General features: G+C 40.3%; 1 protein-coding gene across 13 annotated transcripts in view; it reads right to left on the minus strand.

Annotated features, from left to right (window-relative positions):
• hspg2 (heparan sulfate proteoglycan 2) overlaps positions 1-22,233 on the minus strand; it is a 161,121-nt gene that overhangs the window by 101,819 nt on the left and 37,069 nt on the right. For all 13 annotated transcript variants that reach the window (XM_047380093.1, XM_047379871.1, XM_047379735.1 and 10 more), the window contains exons 2-3: positions 9,192-9,321; positions 8,859-8,909 (exon numbers count right to left, since the gene is read on the minus strand). In XM_047380093.1, the coding sequence (XP_047236049.1) occupies positions 8,859-8,909; positions 9,192-9,321 (181 nt within the window). The remainder of the gene's footprint in view (positions 1-8,858; positions 8,910-9,191; positions 9,322-22,233) is intronic.

The raw sequence follows: 22,233 nt of genomic DNA on the forward strand, positions 1-22,233 counted from the left end.
GAAATGATATCTGAGCGTGTTTGGAAAACTGAGCGTAATTGAGTGGACCAGGTGACAAAGACGTGAATGGGGGAAAGAAGTGCTTCAAGACTTACTGTACTCCGGTTCATTTGGGCTCAGAATGTTTCCCAGATAACAAGACTCCAACTGTTGGGCAACTGCTAACGATGAAGGTGGGAAGCAGAGAGCAAGCAACAGGAGGGCAAGACAGAGAACAAACAGCAGCCGAGGGTGAAGGTTGGAACGAGGAAAGCAAGACAGGGACAGGAATGATCAAAGTTAGCCAGGCAGTTGAAGAGGGGTTAAAGTTTAAGGTTCAGGAAGGGGAAACAAAGAGAGAAAACAGAGAGTGACAATCAGATAAAGAATTTGAAGTTGCATTAACAAAATAGAAAAACACAAACGAGACAGGAAAATAACACACTCCCTGTAATCACCACCACCCACATGTTAAAGATAGACATGCTTAAAGGAACAATGGCTTGTGTATACCAAATGTCTGTCTGGAAAACACCAGGAAATAAGAGGAAAGGTTGGAGGACATCACTGGTCTGACTCAACAAACAAGGACTCTTCACGCAGTCCTCTTTCTACATTTCTGCTACCTGACACAAACATCCACCCTGAGATGGTGCCGCTACATATGGACGAGGCACTTCCTGTTTTCCTTTTCCTTTTTTCTTTTCCTGTTTTCTTCTGATGGAAGAGCTGAGCACCATCAGATTTATTTAAAACATTGCACTGCAACAAGCAACAATGACCAGTTTTTGTTTAATGGTGACTCATTGGTTCTTCCACTCGTACTTGTTGAACCAGGCTATGAAATGCCAACTGAAGAGGGGTTTGTGTTGTTCTGAAACACAGATTGATTTTGAAAGTGGGACGAGTTGCACAAAGGATGATGTTAAGCATCTACAGCGATGTTTAAGATTTGATAATTTATGCAATATATTAAACAAATAAAACTTTAGAAATTATGAGAATGGACCACAGCAGAGACAGATGTTTACGCTCCAGTCCGGACTCTAGCACTCCGCTCCATAAACCTCCACAGACATCATTAAACAACAATTCATTTGCTGTTGGGTTCAGCTGTTTCACTACTGCACATGCAACAAACCAAATGGCTTCTAAAGCTCATTACCAACATATCTGGAAAGGAGATAAGAAAAAAAACAGAATGAATGCTTATTATAGACTGACTGAACCTCCAGCTGTCCCGTGCAAAAGACAAGATAAGGCTGCTAGACCAAAGGAACTAAACGGCACACACTTCAAATCTACGATGCCCATCTAGGAAAAAGATGACAGAACATGGCCTTTCCAAAAGATCTGAGCCTTAAGAACAGAAGCCCAAACTAATTAGAGCCAATGAACCGTTCGTACTTCAAAAGTCTTCTGATAAAGGGCTGTCATGTGAAAATCTGAGTATTAGGGAGAGCTAGAGAAGGAATATCAGCTTTATTAATTCACTTCACTGTTTAATGTGTTCATTGGGTCACCATCAATAAGTGAAACAAATCAGTCAAGTAGTGAGGACATATATTGAATTTTCTCAACCCAAAAGGTTTAAAGCGATAATTCTGACTCTTTTAAAAAAGGCTCTGCTAAAAGTAATTTAAGTAGTAGATATCTTACCTGTGGCAGAGTTTGTAGAAAGGGAATCAATCCTCACACAGGTAAAGGGCTAACACTCAGATGGACAACCCATTTCAAGTGGTTTTAGCTCTTTAAAACTAAATGTCCACACCTGAGTAATAAAACACTACACTGGTTTGGTTTTCTCAGCTGGTTTACATGTGATGAGTGTATTGGTTGTAGCAATCTGCCCGATCAGATGTGACTTGTCAACCTGCTCTACTGCTAGTTTAGAATAGTCTTGGAAGTCTAAGCTTGGATCTGTGAATGATGTCACAGTTTGACTTGTTCTGGTTGTAGTTCAGAAAAAGACTGTGGGCTTTGCCAGTCATTGTGGTGCTGACTACTAGGCAACCCAAGACATTAACAATGTAACTATCACAGCCATTCAAGCACTAAAGAACAGGTCCACGAATAGATGTACAATACTATGTGTGCCACTGGTTTTGATGAGATACAAACAGTCAGACGAGTTAAAATAGTTGAATACCATATTTTATATGTGGAGCAGCCATTTGGACACTCAACTCACTGCAACCCAAGTCTTTACCAGTTGGAATTCCAACTTCTGGGAACATTTTTGCTATATTTCCAAGTGAAAATCTGACTTCCAAGTATAAATAGAATACACCTTAAGCTTGCCAAAGGTGGAGTAACCATTTGGACTTTGCACCATGCTGTCAGTAATGAATTAAATATCATGCGTTCCTGTGCTTTCGTTGGTCTTGTAGGTATTTGAAAAATAACGCCGCTGGGTAAAGTGCTGCAGCTGATCAGGGAGATTGATACATAATTTGATGTAGTAACACGAATGCTGTTAGCCTGAAATAGAGCCACAAACAGACAAATTTCCTGTGAATGCACAGATTTTTAGTCCACTTTTATAGGAATTAAAAAATCCTTTTGAGTCCTTCTAAATGGCTAAAATCAGCAGGTATCATCCACCACTCCAAGGATTTATATACTTTTCTACACACTCACTGACTGTTCTAATGGAGGAAAGGAAAGTACAACTAAATTTACTTAACTATTTGATAACTGCAAACCTAATTATTTATAATAACCTTAAAGAGCTTCACATACAAACATTTAACCAAACCTTTGAGTGCCTGAAACCCTCAGGAGAGGCATTATTCGATATGGATTCTCCATTGTGTATAAACAGGAAACCACTGATCAACTGTGGAGCTTTATCCAAATAAACTTGCAGATTTGGGGAAACCACGGTCTAACTAAAAGCCAAGTCTATGGCAAACATTTCTGGCCATAAACCATAATCTGTGCATTGTTTTCATGTGTTAGGTTGTACTGTGGTCATTAGGTGGGAGAAACCTAAATACATAAAACCTGGAAGCTTGGAGCCCTTTAAACTGCAGCAGAAGAGGAGTTTTTACTTACCTCTCTATCCTGGCTGAATGTATCCCCAAACGTATTTTTCCTAATGAGGAGTGACACACTGAACAACTCCAAGGCAACTCTGTTGTTGGCACAACAGAGAGGAGGATCATGGCTGGATTCAGTCATAGGATTCAAATCAGTGACTAAGACCATTCAACTGGAATAAACTGTACATACCCATGCATACAATCAGCTGTTTGTGAAGGGAGAATAGGATGCAACATGAATGTGTCCTTCAGCACCACTATTTTGTCTGCTTCATTAAGCCAGCTTTGTCTACAGATGAGATAGAGCTAAAACCATTTGAAATATACTTCAAGCAACCTTGAGGCCCCCCAGCAGAACAATAACCAAGACCTCTCCAGAATAACTGCAGCTGCCCCCATTTGTCCCGCTGCTGCTCGAGAGCCTGCCTGAATCTCTCACTCAGAAAGTTGTTGCCACTGTGGGACACATCCCTCCCTACCCACTAAAATAAGCTAAACAGAGTGGGTGGCCTAGTCTCAGCCTGGCCAAAGTGACAAGGACTACATCACCCTGATGCCTTGCACAATTCTGCTGCAGGATTTGTTCTCCTTAAAAGATAATAAAAGACTAATCCAAACTTCGGTTGCATTTTGTCAGTAACTGATGTAATCAGTAGGGAATAATTGGAAGCTTCACAGATATTAAATGTTCTAGACCGTCAGCTTCTTCAACAGCAGACTCTTTAGCTCACAGAAAATCACAAACCTATCAACAATCATAAAAAGTGAATTGTGCTTTGCTCTTCTGTATTAGATGGCAATAAATTGCAAATTAAAGTAGGCTTAAATTCTGGCCTTCTATATTATAAGACTCTTGTAGCAGCTGTTATGTTTCTACTGTAATTTGATTGGGTGAAGACAACAGATTCAAAGATCTGAACACCAAGGAGTTGTGACCTAAAATGCCATGTTCATGTTAAGCGATATCAACCCAAGAACTCCAAATTACACTCTGCAGGCCTCAGTTATTGCACTAAATTTAAATACATGAATGAAAAAGACTGAGCAAGTGGTTTGTTTGGAAGGTTTGCTGCAGACAACCTTCGCTCTAAATGAACCACAAGACTTTTGTAACAATGTCCTTTAGACAGATGAGACCAGAGTAGAAACAGTTGGTCAAAATACATCGGGTTGACATCTGAATTGTGATCCAAACTGGGTTGTAAGCAGGACAATGATCACTAACACAACGAGAAATATCCAGATTCAGAAAATTTTCTCAAGCCCCATCCCACTGAGTCCACTTCAGGTTCAGAAATTCTTTCAATTATTTGCTCTCTTGTCCTGTCAGGCAACAATCAGAACCACTAAGTCTCTTTCCAACCAGAAAGGACCCAAACAGTGGGGACTCAGAGAAGTCTTGGGGCCTAGAGTGGTCTTGAGAGTCTGCAGCTACATATTATTAAACATGGCAGCCAATTTCAAACAGCATGACTGAAAAAGAAAATAATCAATGTGTGGTAATGGCCCAGTCAAAGTCCAAACGTCTAACTGGATGAAATGCTGCTAGGCTGGGGTCTCAAACTCCATACGATGATGTATCCCTTCCCCAAAACCCATTAATAAAATGGCTGACTTACCACCTCAGACTATGTAAGTTGTACATAGATCTGCAGATGCAATTATCTGATTTATCTTGCAGAAGAAAGTTGCAAGACATTGACTCCTGAGGAGTTTGAGACGCTGAGCGAGCAGTACAGTTAATGAATAGAAACACCTTTGTAAAGAGGAGTGGACCAGAATTCCTCTAAAGATGTCATGGAATGATAAGATCATAGACCAAACCACTACTGAGAGTTATTACTGCTGAAGGTGCTTGCACATGTTATTGAATCATGGGCTCCACTTGGTGTTTAACTTGACTTTTAGTTGGAGTGACAGTAGAAATGCCTAAACTCAAGTTACAACACTGTTTTAAAATATTTCTTTATAATAGCTCTGCATTCATTTGAATTTATCAGCTACAACATGTCAGTGTACTGTTTTTTGAAAAAAGCATTTAAACGAATATTACAGAAGAAAGAGCGTGTCCCTAGCAGCCTCCCTCCAGTCCCCATCTCCATGTATTAAGTGGACATGGTAACCTTTGTGTCTTGAATTTCCAACAATGACGGCCAGCCTTATTAGTGCACTGGGAAAGTTATTCAGAGAGCCAATGGAACAAGAAAAGGCTCTCATGGATCATATGGGCCTGAGCTTCCTTTAGAAATCTCTTTGGGTTCTCAGAGTGGAGGTCAGGATGAAAGGTTAGGAGGACATGGGACACTACTTTCATATTTCTGGAGGAGATCGCAGACTGTGATTACGTTGGACTAATCGCAACAATGGATGGTTTAAAATAGTCTCATTTTGACAATTTAAAATCCCAGATGTTTGGCACTGATTTGGACAGACAAAGATAAAATGGATATGCCTTAACCCTCATTAAACAGTCACACAACAGGAAACTTAGCATAATGGGGGAAAATGTGGCAACTCTGTCTCCTGTTTTATAGTACTGAAAAGGGAAGGAAGGCAGAGACTTGGGTGGGCAGCGTGAACAGCTCACAGGACAGAGCCACTCTGCAAATTATTCCACATTCAGCTCCGGAAGCTGAATTTCCTTCCCAGGACTGCGCAGCTCAGATCTATATAAGGAATTATTCAGCTTCTTCCAATCATAGTGCGGTCATCACACTGAGCAGAATGCAAGTCTGCAAGCCACTGTTGAGATACGAATGTTTGCTCTAGAGTCCTGCCTGTCGACTTTCTTTTTAAGTTACCACCAAGCAACTTTGAGTTCCCTGTGGACAGAAATTTCAATGAAAACAATGCAAGTGAAGAAATTGACAAGAAATGTGTTTGCTCAATACAATCTGGCTTTGTATTGTATACATTTGTATCTGTCAGTCTGAGATTAGCAGAGAAACACCTCTGAGCTCAACTTAATGCATGAGGTTGAAAATAACTAAAATGTTTACGAAAAGAAAAGATTGGGTCTCATTCTGTCTCTGCTGATGTTTCCTTCCCTGCTGAGGGACTAAAAACAGTCTGCACCTCACGATTCTCATCTGTCACAATCAAATACCGTCACCATCCTTTACATCAGTGTCAGCTGGGCTAGAATTTCCTCCGGCTCCTTCAACTGGTCAGATTCATGCAAGGCATCACAGCAGAGCTATTTGTGAGGGTCAGGCACATGATGCTATGTGCCCCAACTCTGATGTCAGATTCCAGTGAAGCTAAAAAAATATATCGCACCACCACGATGTAATCAGCCTCTAAAGTTAAAGGTGCCAGCAAATAAAAAACCAAGACGTATGGTATTGCTTTCTTGGTACCTACTCATCAGCAAGTCCTATTAGGACTGAGAAGTGCTGAAATGTGACGTGAACAGACAGCTGTTCACTGATTGGCCACTGGTGTAATCAGCTGGATGTCAGCGGCATGAGAAGATGACCACCCAGGTAGTGGAGAGAATGACAAACCACAGATTTTACAGCAGACCGCAGTGCTGGAAAAGCTAAATAAAACTCAAGAGCGACTACAAAAATATTACAGACCACAATGGTCAGACTGGGTCAAACAGAAGGCTGTGGTGATGGTTTGAAATCACGGACGCCATTTGTGGCCATCATCCTGTTATTTGTGAATGGGAGGGTTGTCTGGACTCCGCGACCTCACTGTTTTAAGAAGACATGATGTGTGACGGTAAGTGTTTATTTCACTTTGCGCAGCACCCAACAGGTTTCATGCTGAGTAGAGCGAGGCTGAGCAGAGTGGAGACGTGTGCTGCTGGGACCGTGAATGGACAAGAGGCATAATAGTTTATACTACAGAAGGTGATCTATTTCCTTATCTTCATCCATTCCTCTGTGGTCATTTAACTCCATTCTGGCTTTGAGGATACTATGAACTAAAGCTTTTCAGGTGTATTTTGTCTTTTTCTCTCCCTTCAAATGAGTCATAGATTGTGCAACTGTACAAGGTCAGTGTTGAGGAATTTACTTTTGGTTTTACAATATCTCACATGTTTCCACTTAGGAAAGATCAGGACTGCAGGTGCAGCATCTGTTATCTTTTAGTTTGCAGCCATAGTTTATGTAATATGCACAGAAAAGAGTTTGTATAATTTAAATGTCCTTCTAAAGTAAGCAGTATCCTTTCCCCATTTTTGTTTTCAGCCAATCACAGCAATGGACAGGACTTTAGTCAAGGCCACAGCAACAGGGCCTGGCTTTTGTGTGCAAAAGGGCCTCTTTTTTATACAGTGAACTTTAAAGTGACATTTTTAAATATAACTTAATATAGTGGAGAATAATGAAGATTTTTCAAACTAATACTTTTAGAATGGTGATGCAAATTAATCATCGTTCAATGTATAGGTATGGCAAACATCTGAAGATAAACTTAAATGTCCATTGTGTAGTAAATTCCATTTTTTTGTTATGTTTACTGGCACAGAATGTAGAAGCAGCGTGAAGTATTGAGATTTAATAGATTAAAACCTATTATCTCTCATGAAAGCGAAGTCTATCTTGTGATGCTCTATCTAGCTGCCGTCAGCATGCGAGGTGTAAGGCAACATTATAAACCCCCGGTGTGAAGGTAAGTCTGCATTCAGCTGCACACCTGGTGGTATCTGAATTTGATAATCTTATTTTTAAGTATAAAAGATAGCAGTTCTTTTAAGATGCTGTCTTATCTCAGTAAAATAACCCTCTATTGTAGTGCCAATACACTCTGACAGTCACTTTTGGATCGTTCTGCTGCCAGAAAAACTATTTTAAATTCTGCCAAACAGCAGAGCCAGAATGTGTCAATACAAGGCAGCAAAAGAGGAGAGACTCCTCTTCTTACTTAAAAAAAAAGAGACTTAAGCGTAGATACAACAGGGGTTCACTTTACTAGATGAATTGAAGACAAATACTGGGATGCTTCTATATCCTGAGATTCAATGACACCCCATCACACATATTACTGGTGTTGAAACATAGCCAGAAGGTAAATATCTGATTATAGCAGCTGTCTCTGAATGGATTACTAACCAAAATCAGAAGTTAGCACACCCACACAATAAAACCAAACAAACAGATTATTACCAGCTTTCCATGGCCCTTTCTGGTGAGTACTGTAATTACAGCCCAGTGTAGCACAGTCACTTGAGCTCATCGTATTGTTTCATCAGTAAGCCACATTTGATTCTATGTTCCAACTTACTAAGCATGACATTAAAACCTATCTATGGTGAAGTATCTGCTACAGTCAGTGTTTGAGTCATTAAATGGTTCAGGGTCCAAAGAAAAGCTCAAACAATCAGAACCAAAGTAGGATAAAAAGGGGAGACTATAATCATCAAGCCTGTTAGTTCATAAAAACGTTTTTTGGTGAGCTTCCCACATAATACTGTTTTAGACTTCCATAAAAAAACGTGAAAGGAGTGAACGAGATGGAAACAAGTTGGCTCTGATGGAGTCGTCTTTGTTCATCTGGCTTTTATGTTTTTTATTTTGCTGCCACCTTTGGCACGGGTTAAAAGATAAAAGAGAAGAGGGGGTGTTTATGTCTCAGAGACAAAGCCTGAGCCCTGTGTTATGACCAGACTCTGGAAAACTAGCGACGAGGGAGGAGACGGTGCAGCAGGAAGAGGTGGTTTCATCATTCAGCAAACACACACACAGACACACATACACACACACACACACACACACTGAATGCAGAAATCAGAATCAAAGATGCTGGGTGTTAAGAGGTTGACTGATCTACCACGCAAAAACAAAATCTTTTACAGATCCCTCAGATTTGCTGGATGCTTACTTGTGCTATCAGGCTCTGGAGTGCTGCCGTCCTCCTCTCCACTGGGCTGGTCTGTGGAGGACAAAACAGAGATGTGAGGATAAGGTTGATGGTTATATTAAAATGCATAAGAACACACATTTTGTTCACTTAAGTATGCAATTACAAAGGAGAGCCTTATTCTTAAAAATGCTAAATTTTAATGTTTCATTATAATTGCTTGAGCAACATTTCCTTTTTTTTTTATTTTGGTGAGCTAACTAAGTGAGAACAGCATAATGAAAACATGACCCCACTAAATTAAGGGCAGCTGTTGCTGTGGTTTGTGGTTACCCATCCCGTTAGCAAGCCCACCTCCTGAAACTTCATCAGCTGCAAAGTCCTCATCGTCATCCAGTAAACTTGGAGATGTCTGGACAACTTTTTCTGACTCCAAATCTTCTGGAAACGGAAACTCTCCCCACACCTTTGAAGCCTGAGTCACCTGGAACAAAGAGATTTATGGGGGTTGAAGTCTCCACAGAGAAATGTTACACCCAGTTGTATGCAAGGGCTCTGGATAGGTGGAAGGAAAACTAAAGCAGTGCCAGGAAATGGGGCATTGTGACCTGTTTACTTTTACCATCAATTATCACTCAGAGCCCCCTTCAAGGGTTTGCATGCAAATAAAAGCTCATCCAAGCTTGCTCAGTTGACAAGCTCCAAGATGCTATCCAATTTTCTGCGGTGCATTTTCCCATCTCAATGTGGAATTTTGCAACAGATGTTCACGGCTGATTGCGACATACATATGAACAGACACAAAGCCAGAACAAGCAGCTGCATTGGAGATCCAAATGACACAGATCTTAGTATGCTTTAAACTCCACACTCTTGGGTAAAGTAACATATCCAGCATACCAAGACTTTACAACTGTATCAATATTCTGGAATCAGGAGGTGGATATCACTGAAGCATTACAGTCACCTCCAGCAGCAGGGGAAACATCTGAGATTCATTCAGCATAATCAAAAAATTAATACCTGTGATCATCATTACATTTCAGTCATTATGTGAACAGCGGCAAAGCAAGTAAAACCAGGAGAACATGTGGTTAAAGAACAAAGAGCAGACACAGCAATGAAAAACAACGTTAATATAAGCTAAGAACTTTACTTATTCACACAAAAAAACAAAAAGAAAACTTAAAGGAAAACTATTAGGAGGCCAAAAAGTATGCAAATACTATTTTGTTAGTTATGTGACCTGGGTGTCCACCTTGATGACAGACTGGACTGGTCAACCAACTGTGATGCCTTGTTTAATAAGGGGCAGAGTCGGCTTTGTACGCAGGCTAAAATCATTTAACCGTAGTGAAAGGCTGTACATGTTTTACAAGTCTGTGGCTGAGAGTGCTCTGCTGTAGTTTGTTGGGGTGGTTTCAAATGACAGACAAGAACAGGAAACGGCTGGACAAGCTCATCCGCAGGGCTGGCTCAGTTCTAGGGAGGAGTCTGGACTCTGTGGGGACTGTCCCTGAGAGGGGCTGCTGGAGGAAGGTAAAGAGCATCCTGGTCTGTGACAGTCACCTCATTCACCCCTTCCTGGCTGTGGAGGGAAGCAGTCAACGGCTCCGGTCACTGAGCTGCAGGAAGGAGTGCTCCAGGAGGTCATTTATCCCTACAGCCATTAGAATATATAACTCCAAGTGTGGTGTTGGGACCCACAGCCATGGATTTCAACATTAAACTCCGGTACAGACGTTTCTGGAACTTTCAAAATAAATTGCATTTAACAGACTTTCAGCACAACTTCAGAAGGGGGAAGGGGGGGTAACAGACAAAGCGCGCTAATGTCTTTTGCTGGCAAAAAGACATAAACTCTTCAAACTGGATCCAAGAGTGTCATAAGATCACAAGTTAAGTATGAGTGAAGCACTGTTTGTGTACCTGGTGATTTCATTCATAAAGAGGGGAAATTAAGGTACAAGCATTGCTGGCTTTCTCTCTGAGCCCTGCTGAAGCAAACGGTGTTCGAGAGAAACCCCTGAAAAGACGCGGTCTCCCAGTCTGGAAGGAAGACAGCAGAGACCGCCTCATCGTGTTAACCCGTGTGGTAAGCGGACAGAACGGGCCGCCCAGCTACAGCTCCGGAACTAACCCTTTTGTTCACAGAGCGAACGCACCTTCAACCCGCCGCTTGAAGGGTGATTTTAAACACAGAAGATTGCTCATAACGCGCCATCCGCGCTTATGCATTTTAACCCTTATATTAACCGAGGTATTTTAAAGGTATATGTTTGTTTCTGGTGCTAAGCTATCCGTTTCTTTTGTTAGCTCAACGCTAACCGGTAACACGTGCTGCTACAGAATATTTTACAGAAAAGTTGTTAGTTTCAAGCTAGTGAATAATAGTCCCTAAACATTATTTCACTAAATCTGATAACTAAGTAAATCTCATTAAGCCCCATTTCTCCAGAAAGATTAGGCTCTTTCCAAAATATTCCCTTAATATTTCTTCAGATATTATTTCAATAAAGCAGCTAATGAGACACTGTTGAGAATTAGTCACCCAGAAGGTTGGTTTTATTCAGCAGATCATTATTTAAAACATTATTTTATTAAAATAATAATTTATCTGATCTTGCATTGTGAATGGTTGTCTAAATGTTGCTGATTATTTCCTAAGTTGGTTCCAAGACTAACTTAACTTCACTTCCAGATTCTTCAAGATAATTCTTGGTTCTCAAACATAAACATTGTATGGTAATGTTGCATCACTCTTTTTGGTCATGATTTTCAATCATCTTTAATCAACTTGTTTATATTGTACATAGCCCATTAGTCTTCGTTATTCTTTAATTCTGCTTGGTAGTTTAGTTGGATTGTTTTAGCATAGTAAAGAGTTTGTTGATTGAAATATGTTTGACTTTGAGTTGACTTATTTTTGTTAATAAATTCTTGTATTTTAAGAAATTGTGTGAATTCATGCCATATATGTGCAGAGTTTATGCTGTTCAATAATGTCAGAGCTCGTCTCACACCTTTCTATTTTGTCCTAATACCATCGCCTTACTGGGCCGGTATTCACAGGACAACCCTTAACAGAGCAAAATATTATTTGATAAAATATTAAAATATTAAATAATATTCTCAGATTAATAATCAGAACAGTGGTTAATTAATGGCATGGTTGGTTACACTAAATGTCAATACATTTGAGCTACATTTAAACACTTCCATGCAAAAGTACTCTTACATACTGACCTTTTCCATATTTTGTCATATTACAACCACACATTTGAATGTATTGTTTTGGAATTTACTGTGACAGACCAAAACAAGGAAAAATAAAGATAACTTTCTAAGATCTTTTGAAATAAAAATCAAACACATGGTCCGATCTTCCATGGGAGCTCTGGATGTATGTGTAGGTGAACCTCACTCTAGTTAGCTCCACTCATCTTTCCATCAACTCTGAGCTGCTTCCTTGTCTCTGCTGAAGAAATCCCACAGCATGACGGCCCCTCCACTATATTCCACAGTTGAGAAAATGTGTTCAGGGTCTTGTGCAGTGTTTGTTTTATTGCACACATATCATTTTGCATGTACGCCAAAGTATTTGACTTTGGTCTCACCCAGAGCATCTCCATCCACATTTTTTTCTGTTTCATCTACTTGACTTGAGGCAAAATGTAAACAGCACTTTCTTTTATGATTGACTCTGTTCTGGAGGACAGCTTTGTGGAACGCACAAAAATATTTGTCCTATTGACATAGATGCCCACCTAAGCTGTGGATCTTTGCAGCTCCTCCAAAGTAACTACTGACCTCTTGGCTGCTCTTTTGATCAACTATCTCCTTGCCTGGCTTTCAGTTTAGGTGGGCAGCCATGTCTTGGTAGGGTTGCTATTGCGCCAAAGTTAAAACGGCATATACTGCATATTTAAGTGCTTGGTACACCAGTATTAAATTTGGTGACGCTTGTTGTTAAATGCAGCAGAACCTGCTTGGGCACAACAATGTTTGACCTAAAGTCATAAATAAACTGCTTACCAACCCAAAGGTTCTTAACACTGTATAATATCGTATCTGTTCACTGCAAGTCATATTGTCATCATATATTGAATGTTTTTCTGAAAATACAACTCTCAGAACAGCCCCAACAAATGCTGATTTATTTCAAAAGCAATAGTATACAAACCCAATACAAAAGAAAAATGCCATAACAATGAGAAAAAACATCTTCCTGTGGTATAAACAACAAATATCAGACAGGAGGAGGCACAAAGCTTAGCCAGCCACTCATACCCGATTATCTTGATAAAGTTCACTGTGCCGCCTGACTAAAGCACAGAGTGCGTTTATCTCTGCTTTCACCATCCCAGAGCCCACGCTGCTCACATTCTGCCCATAAGTTTAGATTTGACACTGGCAGAATGCCACCCCAAGCATTTCAAGTTGGCATGGCCCGCTAGTTCCGATTTCCACCATACTCTGTCATGCCAGGTTTCCCATTTAAATAGCGCCAGCTAATAAATAACTAAATCAATCCCCCCAAATCCTCTCTACCCTGAGTGAACACCCGTACAACAACACTCCCGGGATGGCCGTGAAAGGAAACTGCTGACTAACCAAATTCTTTTCAGCTGTGCCGACCAGACAAACATTGGAGTGATCATCTCCTGCTTCCCGCTCCCTTGGGATGAGGTATGATCTGGACATGTTAGATGCCATCTGAGCACCAACCTTCACAAACTTGCATTAATGGGGGGAGCGGATCCTAAATCTGTTATGACAGCAAATGCCAATCTGCTCACAGGTAAAGGAGAGTTGGGAAGCATAAGAAAAAGTTTTTCCTCACTTTGCAACAGCACTCAAGTTCAGATACAAGTTTGACCTTCACTCCAAGCCATGTGGGGGCGAGCCACGCCTGTGGTGTTAAGATAAAGAACTCTCGGTAACTGTTTGAACTCAACACCACCCGGAGTTCACCAGCCTCCAGCTCAACTGGTAACTTATCTCCAGTGGAACGAATGCTAACTAGGAATATACCCCTAAAAAAATGCACACACAAGAACAAACATGACCAACACACATTCCTACAGCTATAGATTCAAGTGGTTACTTAGGCTCTCTGAGTGTTTTTAGACTTATGCTTCCAGATTACTGAAGGCTCATTGTCTTGTACAATTATTTACACTCCATTCTTTATCTGTGGCTACTGGTTAATGCTAACAGTATTGTATGCTAATTTTTTCTGAAATGAAGATGACCAGACTGTAATTTTGACAGCACATTGGGTTTTAAAATCTAATTTCACTTCAGCAAACTGCACTGAATAAAAACATTAAACATTAAAAATGCCCTGAAGTTTGTTGCCTTACAACTTTTCTTTTTTTACTGACTGGAACAAAATTCAAGCATATGTGTAGCATTGTTTTTCTATTAACTTCATTTTAGTTGCAATATGGTACTCTGTATCAGTAAATGTTTAATGACTCAGGATCAACATACCAGACAAAAACATCATGATTGGTGAATCAGAAGCAGTGTCTGTCTGTCTGTTTTCACATTGTATGTGGATTTGTCATATTTGAAATAAAATTGTATTAATGATTTTTAAGAACAGCTACTCTCATGATTGTGTGGTTTACATCCAACCGCCAAGCTAAGTTTATGCTCAGACTAAGCAGGGATTTTTAAGAACTATGGAAAAGCTGTAGCCACTAATGCTTAGAATGAGCACATGGACTGTGAACATCTGCTGTCAGCATTATTAAAACCAAACACATTAAACGTATTGGGGCATTTGTTGTACAGTTGTACACATGCAAGTCAGACTCTATCACAGATAGACAATCCCTCCCCTGGCAACATTTTAGGGACATTCAAAGCCTTGCCAGAGGAGGCGTGAGAAGAATCCTTTAGGGATCTCCATATCGCCCACTCTGCTCATAAACCCTCTGAAACAGCTGCAAGGACAATCTGTGAGAAACATCTTGGAAACAGGGCAGATGTGTCACACAGGCAGAGAAACTGGACTGAGCTCAACTTTTTGGATTTTCACACACAATGTTCTCTTGTGAGAGTACAATGGTAATAGGAGGAACAGAGGCTCACACAACCCATCGGCGTTTGTCCCAATGGAGTGTATTATGAGCATATACACAGTAAGATGAAAAGCAATATATTTTCCCTTGCAGGCACGTGATAAAAGTGCCAAATATTGACCTTAATTTCAAGCCAAAAACAGTCTTGATTCTCCATCCTTCGCTAACCACACTTCACTCTATACTGCGTTCTGCTCCTTACAGAACAACAATATGTGCTTGAACTGGAGGCAGCAGGATGTGTGAAACAAGAATGTAATGCAAACTGCAATAAGGAACATGTCAATGAAAGCTTTATACATACTCTTTAGATACCACAGACTAAAACACCCTAGCAAGCACTGCCAGGCACACATGAGGGCGGCCCTGCAGGATCCATCAACTCCCTTTACATGATGTGCTGCTATCTGAGATAAATGTTCAGGAGTATTAACTGAGAAGCAGTAAATCAGGTCCCCTACAAAACAGCATTCATGTTAAAACATCTATATACATATAAAGATTTATTCAAAATGACAAGATAAGGCCGCTTTATTAGTTACACCGGTTCAATTGCTTGCTAACACTAACTGCTGGTCTACTGGGATTTCCACGCAATGATTGCTCAGGTTTACAGGAAATGGTCTGAGAAAAGAAAATATCCAGTTAGCAGCAGTTGTGTAGATGAAAATATTTTGGTGGTGAACGAGAACGGACAGACTGGCTCAAGATGATAGAAGGACAACAGTAGCTCAAATAATGCATGAAAGGTATGCCGTATACCATCTCTGAATGCCCAGCACATCAATCTGTAATGCAGATGGGCTACAGCGCCATAAGAACACACCTGGGTCCAGTAATGTCAGCTAGGACCTGAAAACTGAGGCTTGGACAATAACAGACTGAAGAAATAGTGCCTGATTCAATTAGCCTTGATTTAAATTACAACATTCAGATAGTAGGCTAAGAATCTGGTAAAAAAACAACATGAAAACATGGATCCGTCTTACCCTCTATTAACAGTTCAGGCTGGAGGCAAGGTGTAATAGTATGGGGGATATTGTCTTGGCCCCTTGGTACCAGCTGAGCATTGGTAAAACATCACAGCCTTCCTGAGTATTATTGCTGCCAGTGTGACCCCTATGTGCCCATCATCTGACAGCAATGCCAAACATGGGACTTTAAAACAATACTTACACCAATAAGATAATGATTTGTGGTCTTAAAATACAGAAAATGGTCTTATGAATTGTTTTTTCCCTGTATGCTTTACCTTGTGAGTGACAAAATGGAAAAAAAGATATGTCAAAGACAGGTGGTTTGTTTTGCAGATCCAGGTAGACAAGGCTAGATTGTGGTAACAGGGAAACTATGTGAATATGTGTGGAACAAAAAATGTCTTGGAGCGTTTTCTGAACTGAAAAACTGCCACTTTTGATGCTGGAGCCTCTGTTGGAGAAAGTGCTTGTTGAGTGAAGGCCTTTTTGCTTTCTGCTACTCTTTGGGATGTCTACAAAAAGTGTAATCCAAAGTGACTGAACATGTAAGACAAACTCTGTTTGACATTTTCTGCAATTGTCTCCTCAAAGTGCTCCATAACTAAATGTGTGGGTGCAACAAACACCCTTGGTATTTTCTGGGAGACTGGACTAAGAGTGGAGCCAAAAGTGAAGGAAAAATCTAGATTTTTTAATGCATACTTTGAGTGCCTGCCTGGCCATCTTCCCCCAGGACATTCATTATCTCTCCCACACTGCAGTCATGCCAGGCAGTTCACAATGAGCTTGGTTTTCTACTGTGAAGGAGCACTGAATGTGGCACTGTTTAAAAGTCTCCTTTCAAGTTACCTAAATTAAGGCCACCTTGTCAATGTGTGCCTCTCTCTCTCTCTCTCTCTCTCTCTCTTTCTCTCTCTCTCTCTAAACTATCAATTACACTGCCTGGTTTCTAATACAGATCATGCTATGTTTAGTTTGATCACCTTTAGTTTGGATTAGAACATGTTCCCGAAAGCAGAGAGGGCCAATTTTAAGTTCGATCAGCCCTGACCATTGACTGAACAATCAGAAGCTCAAACACCCGAGCTTTATCTGATTAGTAAACACACCATACCCAAGCACTAACAGATTAAGCATACAGCATTGTTCAGTGTGGGAGATGTTAACTGTAGGAAGAAGACACAAAGTAAGACATTTTCAGTTTCAGTGAGATGCTTTTCAGATGAACTCTGAGGAAAAACTGAAGACGTGGGAAGCTATTTAATAGAAAAGTGATTTCTACAGAGGCAAGTCAGCTGTTCATTCAGGCTGCTACAACAAAGAGCAAGACTTCAGCTGGTGCTGGTCATGCTTCGGCTCAGCTTTCTTTTTAACTTTGCAGTTTTGGTCACATTGTTCCTGACTTTTATTTTGGGTACAAAAGGGAGCAGTCTGCCAGAATACATATTTGTATGTGTCTTGTAGACGTTTTGTCAGACTAGAGGATATTGTAATTATTGGACTATGGGTTAAATGACTTATCAACTAAAATATATTCATCAATGCAGTATTTTTCCAATAGCAGGCTATGACTTGATTTTTTTTAATTATATATAGCTTAATTTTTCTTTTCTTAAGCCAAGAAGTCTATTAAGCTAAAACCACAAATCTCAAAAATCACCTCTGCCAATGGAAAAGCTTGATCCACATAGAAAATTGTGTCTGCCACACCTTGCTGATTTGCTGTCCCTTTACTTTATGTGAGGTATGTGGCAAACAAATAATGCCTCCAGCTAGTAAGCATCAGCCACACAAACTCTTACACACTCACCATTCTTTATACCAACACTTACTGTAAAGAGAGCCTTGTCAAAAAAAAAGGATCCAGCCTGTGCAGACTTGTGTATATGGTGCAGCAATACACATCTGTGTTTAGACAGAGATAAAATGTTGACATCTACGGCCTTTTTCTTGTTCCGTTAAACATGGGCAAACAATAAGAAAAATATCACTCATTATTAGAAACCTGAGATTTCTAATTATTGATTTCTGGGAATCAAAGGTTACAGTGGCTTGCCAAAGTGTTCAGACTCCTTGAACTTTTCACATTTTGTCACATTTAGAGCTGCACAATACACCTAATTGCAGTTTCCTTTGCAATAGCAGTGGGTGTGATATTGTCATTGCAAAAGACTGATTGGATTCAATATTATATGTCATACATTCATACTCTGTATAGCTATGATGCATTTGGCCAGTTAAATGTACCCTAGTGTTGTCTTGCCTGCAGCAGGTCTTTGTGACTAAGATGATACAGCTCGTAGAGCATATTCTGTGGTGGCAAAGAAAGAAGAGTTATCTCACCATCATTGAATCTTCAAAATGAAAGTTAATCATGATCAATATAGTTATCACAATTTTAAGCAATAGTATCACAGTTAAATATTGCCTTGAATTTGTGCAGCTCTAGTCACATTACAGCTGCCAACTTCAATGTATTTTTTGGGGACTTGTAGATGAAGGTGTTGACAAAAACTAAACTATTTGGCATACATGCAAATCATTATTGCCCCTTTTTCATTAGTACCTACTCTACTTGACTCGGGTCGGGTCGACTCTACACAGTTTGATTCGTTTTACATTAAAATTGAGTACCATCTCAATGTGGGTGGGATCGTCAAAAGCATGGCGGCCCCACAGTCTGGAAAAGTGATGTGATTTGTAGTGACACAAACGCAACAACGGCCTTGACTGCTGCTCAGTCTATGGCTGTTGTCAGACTCAGAGTGACAGAACAGAGGCAGAGAAGGCTGCGGGCAGCAAGATGAAACACTCTGAATGAGTACAGGAGAGAGAAGGAAGCCATAGAGGGCTTTTAAACTGAAGGAAACAAACTAGAGGACATGTCACGGTAAGCTAACCCTACCTAATGCTAGCTTGATGTAGTGGCCATATAAGTCCAGCATACAATGGTTTAATGGTTGAAAATATCAGTTATTAAAATATCCTGTGATATCAATGACTCACAGCAGTGGGTTTTTAGCATGACTCAGCATGGTTGGAACTGCAAGCAAGCAGGTACTTAAAATAGTACCTGCTTGCCGTAACCATTACTACTGGAAAAGTCTAAAAGATGCGTAGATCCTAAGTAGGGACTAGTGGAAAGGGGCAAATCAACCTGAACACACATCCCCATCTTGAAACATGGCGGTAGCTGCATCATGCTGTGGGGATACTTTGCTTCAACAGCAACAGAGAAGTTGGTCAGAGTGGAGTGAGGTAAATGAAAATACATATAGATAATATACATGATGTAATAATTTAGATCAAAACTTACTCATTTGTTAGAAGTCCCAAATCTAGACATACCTTTTATTGAAGAAATTAAAATTTGCAAAAGAGTTTTTTTTGCAGATGCTGCAACTCCGGGATGCTGAATACAAATGTATGCCACACTTTTTGTATTTTTATTAGCCAAAAACTGTAAAACCATGCTTTTAATTTTTCTTCTGCTTCACAGGTATGCTCTACTTTGTTTTGCTCTATTACATAAAATCTCAATAAAAACACACAGGTGGTAATAACGTGAAAAAGCTTTTAGGGTTTATGAAACCTTTTCTTAGGTACCGCAACTTGTCCGTTTCCCAAGTTAGTCCATCTATAAACCTTAAATTGACAATCAGTATAGGTCAAAACTGAAAACACCAAGAGCCTTCAGGGAGATCAGGCCCATAACTTGCAAACTATGGGTGAGTCACTGTAATGTATTCCAGGCCAAAAGTCACAAGCTGGCGACATGGCGACCAGACAAGGAGCAGGGATCATAGGCCGGCTGTGAAACAAGACACCTGAGCCAGAATCTCAGCGTAATGTATCTGTCATGGCACTTTTCCAGCTCAAAGAATAGCAAAATGACAAGAACCCCAAACGATCTAAAGAGTAACAAAGCATATATAGTTAGCATTTTTTTTACAATCACAAAAGTTGGAGAAAAAAAACAGCAGATGGGGATAAATTATGTGTTAAAATGCCAGCTGAGCAAGAGTATTACATTCTTCAAGAACCTTTAGAGTGCCTTTAAAAGCCATTGTTTAATACGTTTTTTACTGTGGGTAGGATAATGGAGCATGACCACATTGTGTGTGTGTGGAGCCCAACTGACAACCACAGAAACACCAACATTTATTTTATCACCTCAACAGGGGCTCCCAGCGGGACAATCTTCCACTGGTGAAATCTAAAGCTCCCCCAGTATCAGTGAACAAAAAGGCCAGAAATCTACCCCCCAATTACACATGCAGGTATTAATGAATGCATGCACTTAAAACCCACTCAGAACCACATGGTTTTCAGACCACTTTAAGCCAAGAATGAAGCTATTCTGTTTCTGTTTTAATAGGGCACTGCGGTTGGTGGAAAAGGCCAAATGATTGTGTTCAGGGTTTAACTGAGGTGGTCTTATAGTAGAAAAATATTCCAGGAAAAAAATTGTATAGGAAAACCCAAAAAGCCACATGTGGCAGTCTAGATTTTTCCTTACCTACACTAAATGTCCCAGCAAACATAAACACTGTACGAGTAATTTGGTCCGTAAATAGTGTCAGTGTGTGTTTCCGGTAAATAGAGCTGTGAGAAGGGGACTGAGGGGGCCGGTTCCCCCAGACGACAGCTGACAGCCGAGGTGCTGAGACCTGTGACGGCTCGGAGGAGCAGAGACACTCTAGCTTCTTTTGCCCTCTCTTGTTTATTTATAACAGAAAGAGTCACTGTTAAAGCCTTGTTGTGTCACTTAGGAGGTCTGCTTTTCCTCCCACTGGACCCAAAGGGATAAGGGATCTGAACTGGGTTAACATGTATCTGACACCGATACCCAAAACCACCTCAACAGAAAGATAAAGCTTAGGTTTAGCTGCCAAAAAAGGAATATTTTTAAGGATATTTTTTCCTACTTCAAGCAAGTGCTAAACTGTTCACAGTGAAGCATGGAAACATTCACCCTCAGATAGTTCTCTTTACCAATTTAAACAGTACAAAACAAAAGAATTGTTGAGCAATGTTAAAAGATAATGAGGAATGTCACCTCACAGCGGGAAAAATATCAGGGGTTAAATAAAATCAAACTGGAATGTTAGTTTAAGCTGCTAAGACAATCAATAAGGTGTGGAGTCCAGGATTTCATAAGCCACAAATTGGTTTTAACTTGTCACTTAGAGACTGGCTAATACAAGTGTTCCAATCAATGATCCAAATTCAACCAGTAGAAAGCCCTTAAAGATATGTAGTGTTTAAGGAAGGAAAGAAGGAATGGGCATGATAGTGGTCCAAATCACCAGCAGAAGATGTTCAGTAATGTGGCGTCAAATGCTTCTACCACCAAGCTGAACAGCAGGTGGGATTAGTGGGTCTGTAGTATTACACATACTTTGTTGCAGAAGGGGCTCAGTGAGAATAGTAGTTATCTTAAAATAAAAAAGCTGTAGGTTTTATTGCCACATTTTGAACAATTGGAAAAAGTCTGGGGATGGATCCTTCCTGTTCCAGCACGACTTGTGCACAAACAAGGTCCATAAAGACGTGAATGAGCAAAGTTAGGTGTCAAACAATCTGAGTGGTCTGCAAAGACTCCTGAACTTACTCTGGCAGAACACCTTTGGCATGAACAACAGGTGAAACTGCAACCAGCATCTGTGTCTGACCTCAGCTTTGGCAAGAATGGGTAAATATTTACAATGAGAGTCCTAAACCTTTTGGAATGCATTATCAGAAGATTTGAAGTTGTTATAGCTGCTAGGGGTGGTAAGAAATTATTTTAGACTTAAGAAAGGGATTGTCATTCAACTCGCCCAGGGGCACATCAACATGTGGCAGGAGGAAGCTGTAATTGAACCGGCAACTTTCAGATTGCAAGACGACTTCTTTCCTCACTGAGCCACAGTTGCCTCGTTTCACATCTAGCGTAAATCAAACATTTTTGACTGGGTGAAACATTTAGCTGTGAATTGACAAAATGCAGAACATGCCTTCATTACTGATGTTTGGGCTTCACTGTGCTTCATTTCTGGTAGAATTAAATATGCCCAAATAAGTTTACATTGTTTTAAAAACCAACAACAGATTCAGGCTGTGTTGATTTAAAAGTCTGCAGTGGAGTTAAGTTTTAGAAAGGAAGTTGAAACAGCTGTTTGATGGCTCTGGTTTCTTCACAGCAACAACAACAGATTCACCCTCCGCTCTTCCTGCCTCACTCATTCTCGCCTCAGGACCAACTAATCTGGCACCACCTGTTGACTTGGCTACACTCACACTGTTCCACATAATCACAGGCCAGAACCCGCTCAGTCTGTCAAC

Source organism: Girardinichthys multiradiatus, chromosome 1, assembly GCF_021462225.1.
Source record: "Girardinichthys multiradiatus isolate DD_20200921_A chromosome 1, DD_fGirMul_XY1, whole genome shotgun sequence".
In the NCBI taxonomy this organism is placed as follows: Eukaryota; Metazoa; Chordata; class Actinopteri; order Cyprinodontiformes; family Goodeidae; genus Girardinichthys; species Girardinichthys multiradiatus.